At 63.7% G+C, this 8,873-nt stretch overlaps 1 protein-coding gene across 2 annotated transcripts; it reads left to right on the top strand.

Annotated features, from left to right (window-relative positions):
- The first annotated feature begins 3,790 nt into the window (after positions 1–3,790).
- LOC113931045 lies at positions 3,791–6,906 on the top strand. 2 transcript variants are annotated; one of them, XM_027608789.1, is made up of 5 exons: positions 3,791–3,887; positions 4,181–4,234; positions 4,329–4,503; positions 4,694–4,822; positions 5,093–6,906. In XM_027608789.1, the coding sequence occupies exons 1-5, from the start codon at positions 3,878–3,880 to the stop codon at positions 5,919–5,921; spliced, it is 1,197 nt and encodes a 398-aa protein (XP_027464590.1). In that variant the 5' UTR covers positions 3,791–3,877; the 3' UTR covers positions 5,922–6,906. The 2 variants fall into 2 exon arrangements, with proteins under 2 accessions (XP_027464590.1, XP_027464591.1); XM_027608790.1 differs by lacking the exon at positions 5,093–6,906 and having other exon boundaries at positions 4,694–5,053.
- Positions 6,907–8,873: the final 1,967 nt, after the last annotated feature.

Below are 8,873 nucleotides of genomic sequence, written 5' to 3'. Positions count from 1 at the left end.
ACTCATTAGTGTTGAACTCACGAGGTATAAAGACCAACGCACGACGGGCGCCGGGGCGCCGTCACCTGCCTGGGTTAACAGTTCCTGCCGCGGGGGCAGGGAGGAAGGCGCGAGAGGGCCGCCGGGGCGCCCCCCGGGCCGAAGCTGGGGCGCGGGCGAGCCCTGGGTGCCAGGCCCCGCGCCGCAGGCCGCGCTCGAAACTCTGCCGCCGAGAAGGTGCCCGGGCCGGCTCCCTGCCCCCTCTCCTGGGCCTCGTGAGCGCGCACACACACGCACACGCTCACACGCTCACACTCGCACACTCGCACACCCGGGTGGCCGCCCGGGGCTCCGAGCGGCGCAGGCCTCCTTGGCAGACATCTTCCTGTGGGAGGATTTCAAACGAGCCGTGAAAGCCAGAAACTACACGGGTTACAAACTCCGGAATCCCTGGCCGGCCCGGGCCCCCTTCCCGCCTCCGACTTGGGCCCCCTCGGCTCGGCGCGGGGCCAGGAACCCACCACAGGGCAAAGCGCGCCCGCCGACGGCGCGGCGAGATCCGGGGGACGCAGGGACTGCCCCAAGTCCGGTCTCCCTCCAGACCCGGGGACCGGCGGCCCAGTGCCGCGCAGCCTAGCTCGGCCTCGCCCGGCTGGGGTGGCCCAGGGCGACCCGAAGCCGGGGATGGGGTGGCGGGCTGGCCGCCGCTCTCCGGGGAACGACGTCACCGGGGCGCAGCTGACTGCCCCAGGCCCCGGCCGGCCGAGGCGCACCACGAGGCGGAGGGAGGCCGGGGCCTGGAAGGGCCTGGGGGGCCAAAGGAAACGGCCTTCGCGCTCGGGCGAGGCCCCAGGCGGGAGCGCCGAGGCCGGCTGTCCGGGCGACGAGGGCTAGGAGCGGCCTCGCCCCGCGCGGAGCCGGCCAGGCCCTCGAGGTGTTCGGCGCCCTCCCAGCCAAAAGCCAGCTCCGCGCCGCGGCGGAGTGGGAGGGAGGAGGCCGGGCGCGCGCCCCGCCCTCGCCGCCCGCGGTCACAGGGGCAATTACACTCCTCGCTGCAGACGGTTACCAGCTCGCCCGCGCATCCCTCCTCCCCCCTCCTCTCCCCTCTCCTCCCCTCCCCTCCCCTCCTCCGCGGAACTGCTGGCTCCATCTTAGCCAGCGCGCCCGGGAAGCCCGGCCGAGGCCAACTGCCTCTGGGGACCTCCCGAGGCTTCTCCCGCGCGGTGCGTCCCCCGGGTGGCCCGGGCGAGCCCTCCACACCCCGCAACGCGTCCCGCGAGCTCCACAGCCCCGGAAGCGGCTGTTGCGGTCCCCAAGGGGCGACAGGAGCCTTCACGCGCTGCAAGACCCCTGCAGCCCCGCTTTGCCCCGCAATCCTGCCCCGCAATCCTGCCCCCCGGCCAGTGCAGCCACCCTAACCCCAACCCCAAATCCCAAGCTCGCCTCCGTTTTCCAGGCCTCTCCCGGGTCCAGCCGGTGTGCTTTCCAACTGCCGAGTGGACGCCTAGACCACTTGCCTGAAACCTCCGAGGCCTTTTGCGTTACCAGGCATCCTCTGCTGCACGCAAACCGCGCCCCCGCCCCCCCCCCCCCCCGCGCTGTGGTTTTATACTATTCCGGAAGGTGTGTTTGAAGCTGTGAATGAAAACTCAGGCTTTGGATTAAGGGCTTCATTTCCAACCAACTGTGATTTGAGGCAAATTTCTTAACCTCAGTTTCCTTATCTGCAAAATGGGAGAAATGATGCCCATATAAATGCGTGGCTGTGAGGTTTAAAGAAGATAGATGTATATGGAAACCGCTTGGCACAAAATCCTGGTGGTTAGCATTATTATTACCATATGGCCAGAACCGTGGCGGCACTGAAAGCGAGGTGGCCTCCTTCCGACCAGGAGTGAACCCCTGGGGAGTCCAGGGCCACATCTCACAAATCGAGGTGAGCGCAAGCCACCAGCTAGGCCTGAAGGGAGGACAGAGGAGTCGGGGGGCAGCCCAGGGAGCGAATCACTCAGCCTTCCGCCTTTGCAAATGAATAGGGCTCTGTCTACAGCTTCCGCCGTTCCAGCGCCAGGTCTGCGACGCCTAAGGCTTAAACCTGGCGCGGCGGTAAATTTAGCCTGAAGGCAGCGCCTCCTAAGGGGCGGGGATGTCTCCTTGGAGGAAGGAAAGCGAACTGGGTAAGAAAATGGAGTTGCCTCTAGGAAGAGGAATCGGGGAGAGGAACCATTCACGGCCGCTGGGAGTCCACTGGCAAAAAGAAATCGGACGCAAAAAAAAAAAAAAAAAGGCTCCCCAGAAATTGGGCCACCGTGGGAGCCGCGAGACAGACTTCCCATCTGGGAAGGGCTGCCTACGGGTAATTGGGTTTGCTCGAGTTGCCTCTATAATTAATAAGTGATTTGACTTGGAGATTGCAAATAGTCGTTGAAAGGAAGCCGCGGGCGTAGGGGTGCGAGGCCCGCGAGACCCCCTCCGAAATCCAATGACCGCGGAGGAGGACAGTTTAAGGAACACGAGGAATGTGATAATATTGGCATCTAACCTTCTAGTGTTTGAGTAATTCGTTGCTTAGCTACTTTGGATAGGCCATTATTTTGCAAACTGGAAACATTTGCAAGTGGTGATATTTTGCTCCTGCCTGACGCAGGGGCTGCAAACCTACCCCGGCTCTGCTGAACTCTTCGAAATATATATGCATAAATTGTTCCTAATGAGACCATCTGTTTTTTATGGCCCCTCTGGAAGCAGGAGGAACCCGAAGATTGCTCTGTCTTGCAGAAATCTGTGGCCAGGCAGGCCCGGGAAATAAATAGGGAAGATTAGAACGGTGTACGTGATTTAACAATATGCAGACAGGGTGTTCGGTGGTCGAAATGTATGCTCGGGTTCCCAGGGGTGCAGAGCACATAGGGTGACTCTGGGCTGCGTGGCGCCTGGGGCTTCCAGCCAGCGGGCCTCCTAGAAGGCCCAGGGACAGTGCGGATTTTCACAGCAAACACGGACCTCGCTTTTGCATGTCTGGAACCTCACCAGAGTCACCACGCGAAACCGCAAACCTGCCGCCGCTCTGGGGGGCCCAGGACACGTACCCGGCGGTGGGTGCCACCCCCCACTCCCCGGCGTCGCACACTAGCCAGGGCCTTCCCCTCCTCCCCTGCGGAGTTGAAAGGAGCCGAGCCTGGGGCACAGAGCCTGAGAACGCGCCTCATTCCACCCCACCCCCCGGGCCAAGGCGAGGCGCTCACCCTAGGCCTGTCCCAGAGGCTGAGCTTTCTGCCCGACGCGCGTCTGGCAGGCCCAGCGGCGCGACCTGAGCCTGCACCAAGGGTGGCAGGGCAAACACTTTTCACATTACCCGGTGGCTGTTAATTGGGCAGTGCAAAAGACGCCGAGCCTACCCCTTTGTGGTGGGGGGGAGGGGGGTCAAGAGTGGGCAGTGGGGGCTGCTTAATAATAGAGGGGCTGCCCTGGGGAGCCTCAGATATCGGTAACCCCCATGATTAATTCATAACTCTCCACTGCGCCTGGCACCGTCTCGGGTCTTTAATCGGTTCTGAATGTCAGCGAGGCTTCCCCGACAGGCTGAGCGCAGCCTTTTGAATGTGTTGAAAGTCGCTGCGCGCACACCAGGAGACAAAGTTGCCATCTGCTCCGGGGACCACGGCAACTGGGCGCTGGGAGGGGCCTTCCCGCGGCTCGGGCTGCCCCGGGCGGCCTCCTCCTCCCTGCTGGCCCCAACCCTGCCCCGGAACCTACACTGGCCCCCCGCAACATCCCCGCCCCCTCTCCCAGGGCGCACGCCTGGTGGAAACTCCGGCTCGCCGCGAAGTAGAGCGCTGCGCTGGGGCGCGCAGGGAACCTCGCCGTCACCCAGACCCAGGCCTATGCTAATGAGATTATGAACCAGGGTTGTTTGTGTGCGCGGACGCCGGGGGGGGGGGGGGGGCAGATAAAGTGTGGAGACAGGGGTGAGTTAGGGGAGAAGGGGAAGCCCTGGGAGAACAAAGCTCCGGCCGTCGGCCTCCAAAGAGTCGCCGAAGTGACCGCCACAGGCTCTTGCACGGGCGGAAGCGGGGGGAGGGAGAGAGGCCGGGCCTAAAGCGCCCTCGCGGGTTTGGAGAACTAGGAGAGGGCACGGGGCGGGGGGGGGGGGGGGGGGGGGAGTCGGAACCCGAAGCTAAATGTTTGGCCCTTGGACTAGTTTTTAAGGAAGTGGATCTCAGGAAGGGGAGGAGGCACATCGCGCCGCGGAGAGGTAAGCGGGAGAAGCCCTGGCCCCCTCAGGCCCCCCACCCCAACCCCCAGCCGGCAGAGGGTGTGCGGTGACCGACCTCCCCGCTCCGGACCAGAAGGTGGACGGAGCCGTCTGGCCGCCGCGGGCCTGTGCTTCCGCACTCCCCAGCTCTGCGCGTCGCCTGTCCCCGAGCCCCTCGCCTCCCAACTGCAATTCCGCACTCCCGCGAGCGCTGGGGCTGCGGAATCGTTTGAGGGAGTTGGAACTGCATCAGATGAGCACGCCGGGAGGTGAGACCGGGTAGGAAATAGTCGAAACTTTGAGTTGTGCGCCGTCGCCTCTTCCCCGCCCCCCCCAACACACACACATAATTCCCCCTCCCCCTTTCCAGCCGCCACCTCCCCCACCCTCTCGATTCTTCAAGGTTTGCAGCCCAGTCTTGTCATATGGTTTTGTTTCTGTGCTGCTGCTTTTTTTCAGACACGAAAATTGGACACGTGGAGAATTAACCCGGCTGGAGAAGCGCTGGGTGCAGACTCAGACAATGGTTTCCAGCAGCGAAGCTAAAGGCAGCACCTTCCCACTTCACCCCCCGTGGCAGCAGCCTCGGTGCGCAGCAGGAACACCCGGTGGTTGCCCACCCCTCCCTCAGAGCCTAGGAAAGGTCCAGCGTGGATTGCCCCTTCCCGAGACACACACCCCTAGGTGCCCCTCGACCAGCATGCTGGCTCTGACATCATTGTCCCTGGGGTCTTTGGGGACTTACAAATAAAGGGCCTATTTTCCCCTGGGAAGGTGGGTTGCCACCCCAAATATTCATGTTTAAAGACCCAACCAGGCTCCAGGCTCTCTGTCCCTTGACGATTCTGCCCTTCCTAGGCTGCTTGGAGCTGCGCCCCGTCCCCCCCAATCGGATGAGCCGGTCTCCAGGTGGCTGGGCCCTGAGAGCAGCTTCCTTTGGCCATTGTCTTCTCCAGAGGCCCCATCCTCCACTGCAGCCCCAACCTTGGCCCCCAGCTTCTGTGAGCCACCCCATCCCCACTCCGCTCCACTGGCAGCAACCACAGCCCCCAGCCCCAGGCAGCTCCACTCACTGAGCGGCCTGTGCACCTCGCCGGGGCACACACACCCCGCACAGAAACTCTCTGCCTCCCCGAGCCGGTTTCTTCTTATGGCTTCTGTCAGAGCCGCTGGGGCTGTAGCAAGCTTGCATGCGGCTCCCTATGCAGCCCTGGGTCTCCCCGCAGCGCCGGCCGCAAGCTGTGAATCGGCCTTCTCGTCCCTTCCTGCAAAGGTCAAGCCATCTCCTCTCGCCTGGCCAGGGTTCACTTCTGGCCTGCGGAGCCGGCACACTGCAGCTTGGTTATGGGGATGGCGTGGGTATCCATGCAGGGGAGAAGTCACCCCCTCCCAAGCCAGAGGGCAGGGACCAAGGGATGTGAGATTCACAGTGTTTCAAAGGGAAACACTGCAGACAAACCCCAGAAAGCCATTGAGCCAGAGACTGAAGAAAGGGAGAGAAACCCAGGCCGTGGCTGTTGGGCCTTGGCTCCTGAAGGATAGGCCTTTCTCCCCCAGGGGCTGCCCTAGGGGAAGGCCGGGAGAAGGGGCCCCAGTGTGTGCACTGTGTCCCGTGCAGTTCCGAGGGCCCGAGCACCTCCTCGGTTGCGTGCAGGAGTCCGAAGCGAACAAACAAGCTTGGACTTAAAATTCAGAGGCGCGGGGAGATCAAGTCAGCTGTGCTCCCCCACCCCGAGAGACCCCAGAGAGGCCTTTCTTTCACCCCAGCTCCAGAGGGGCTACTGAGTTCTGCAAGCATGCCGGAAGACTACATCTCAATGTGGAGAAAAATGAGAGGAAACACCATTAAACTTGCTTCCTCTAAAGAGCACTACCCCCAGTTTTCACTGAACTGTACCTAAAAAGTCAGGAGAGAGAACTCGTTAACTTTTGTTTGGTTTAACATTGCCAGCCTCAAGTCAACCGTGGGCCCCCCGAAGGTTTTGTAAAATATTTAATCTAGCTCAGACAATTTCCTGCAGTCCCTAACCGGACCACCCCATTTACTGAAAAGCTGCCAGAAAGCAGGCTTGACTTCAGGCTGGTAACCACAGGCCTCCAGAGGCCTAGCCGGCTGGTACCCTGCCCTCAGGAGTCGTACAAGGCCCAGCACAGAATCCAGAGAGACCGGGATCTGGGTCACCCTGGAGTCCAAAGCGGTAAGGAAGCAGCCCAGGAAATGAAGTTAAAGACGCTGGCTTTCCTCCCTAAGCTGGTGGTGTCTGTGTGACCTGCTGGCCGTCGCCCTCCCTCAAGTCTGTGAAATGGGCCTGCGGATGTCTCACCTTTGTTGGGGTGCTGGGCATTCTGAACAGGAGCACTATCGGAGGGGAGTGATCCAATGTGTGCGCCCCAGCGCCCTCTACTCCCAGCCGTTCCCCGTTTTCCTCCAAAGCATCTCACTAGGGAACCTAGCCAGCGACAGAGGGATCCTTCGACTGCGCTGAGCCTCAGCCCCTTCCAAACGTGAGGCTCACGGGGAGAACTCCTGCTCTGCCCAGTTTCCATTCCCGCTTCCAGAATAACGAGCCGAAAACATGTGTACTGTAAATAAAGCCTGTCTAAATAAAGCACTCGGGTAAAGGCTGCCGAGAAAACACTCGGCATCGCTCTGTGCTCAGAGCGTGAGTCAGCTTCCCAGCTCCCGGGGAACAATGGGGACCTTGCCAAGGGTCCCTTTCTGTCAATCCCCGAAGGCCCCCAAGCCCGTGTAGGTGGCGGAGACGCCGGCCCATGGGGACCTTCGGCCTGGGGATTCAGGAGGGGGAAGGGAGCTCCCGACGGCGCGAGGTTGGGGTCCAGCCCCAGCGTTAGCGCCGCCAGGAATCCATCTACCCGCAGCTGCCGCGGAGGGGTCGAGGGTTAAGCAAACACGCGGAAGAAGAGCCAGCCTGGGGTGCAGTGGGGCTGCAGACATCAGAGAGAAGGCGACGCTGGGGGCGCTCGCTATGGAGCCTCCCGGAGGGAAGGCGCCCCCTCCTCATTCCCAAGCCAGGCCCTCGCCCACTCGGCTGGCCGCCTCTCTCCTCCGCAGCCTCCCAAGCCTCGGCGGAAGCGAACGCAGCCGCTGCCGGAGTCACCCCACTCCTCCTGCAGTCCCCCACAGGCCCCTACGCGTACGCCAGCCGCCCCACACACGTGTGCTGGGGACTCGAGGAGGCCCGGCTCGCGGTGCGCGCGCCAAGGCCCAGTGAAACTGCGTCCCTTTGAGGGAGGGCCGTGCTGGGACCCGTGGCGGCCTCCGCGCTCGGTCTTCGGTCCTCTGGGCTTGCGCGCGGAGCTGCGCAAACCTCCCCCCCACCGCCCCGCCAGTAGGGTTCCGACTAGGGCGGTGGCCTCTGCTCCGGCGTGGGCCGGTGGTTTCCCCAGGCCCGGTGACCTTGAGGGTCAGCGATCCACCCCGCAGGCCCGCGGTTTCCGGAGTCGCGCGGCCAGCCCTTCCTCCCCGCCTCTCCGGCCAAGGCCGCCCAGCCTCGTCGCGCGCAGCAGGCCGGCTCCCGAGCCGGGGCGGGGGCGCGGGGGGTGGGGTGAAAGCACCGAGGCCCTCACCCACGGCCTGCGGACACGCGCCCCAGCGGGGCCGCCGTTAGCGCTCCAGCAGCCTGAAATTGGCAAATCGTCACTGGGCAAGGTTGGAGGCGAGGCTCTGGGCAGAAGGCGAGGAAAACAAGTGAAACGGGAGGGGCGGGGTGGGGTGACGGCTCATAAATCACCCAGCCCCACCCTCGGGCCTCACCGCAGAGGCGCCCCAGCCCCGCGGGGGATGGAGGGTCACTCGGCCACTCCTGGCCGACCTCTGAGCTCTCCCAGAGCCAGCGCCCCACCCTGAGCTCAGGCCGCTCTAGGACCAGCTCCCGGCCGGGATCGTAAACCACCCGCCCGATTCGGCGGGAAGCCGCCCTTGGACGCAGCGCGCATCCGCCCAAGGGGAAGTTTATTTATAGCTTGTAAACGTAAAGGAAACCAGACCGCGCTGGCTCGCCGCGCTCCGGCTCCTACGCTCCCCACCTGCCCACCAGGGAGGGCGCGGCGGGAGGCGAAGGGGGTGCCTTAGTTCTCTCCCAGCCCCCCAGCCCCGCTCCGCTCCGGGGAGAACAGGGTAGGAGCCTAAGAGGCTGGCAAGCCTTAAATTCCTCTCGGGGTGCCTATCAGTGCCGTGAAAGCCAGGGAGGGCGGAGGAGAGGGCCCAGGCACCGGCGTGGTTGAGGGTAGGGGCGGCCGAGCTGTCCCAGTTGGCAAGCTCCAGCCCGTGCGGCGCGGGATTCCGGGCCAGGGGAAGTCCTGGAGAGCCCGGGATGGGGGCGCTCCGGGAGCCTCTCCTTGGAAGGCGGGATGCTTCCCCTGTTCTTCCCGAGCACGTGTCCTCAGCAGAGCCGGCAAGCGCTGCGCGCCTGGGGCTGCGATCCGCGGGTGACAGCGGCTGCGACCGCCCCTCCCCAATCCCCACACCTCCGTCGCCGCTTCTCCTGGGGAGCTCGAGGCTCTGGGGTGCGCTCGGGGCAGGCCCGGGGAGACGGAGAAAAGGAAAAGTGCCGGGGAGGAGATTAGGGAAAGAAGACATTAAAAAGCCCAGCCCTGAATAGACGAGCAGCCCCCGCCG

This window comes from Zalophus californianus, chromosome X, assembly GCF_009762305.2.
Source record: "Zalophus californianus isolate mZalCal1 chromosome X, mZalCal1.pri.v2, whole genome shotgun sequence".
In the NCBI taxonomy this organism is placed as follows: Eukaryota; Metazoa; Chordata; class Mammalia; order Carnivora; family Otariidae; genus Zalophus; species Zalophus californianus.
This window is presented reverse-complemented; position numbering and strand designations above follow the sequence as displayed.

What these genes read in the sequence shown, in the direction of transcription:
- LOC113931045 (XM_027608789.1), top strand. An exon ending in GCACATCGCGCCGCGGAGAG is followed by an intron (nt 4,235 to 4,328) that starts GTAAGCGGGAGA and finishes GCTCCGGACCAG; the next exon opens with AAGGTGGACGGAGCCGTCTG. An exon ending in CCCCCGTGGCAGCAGCCTCG is followed by an intron (nt 4,823 to 5,092) that starts GTGCGCAGCAGG and finishes TGCCCTTCCTAG; the next exon opens with GCTGCTTGGAGCTGCGCCCC.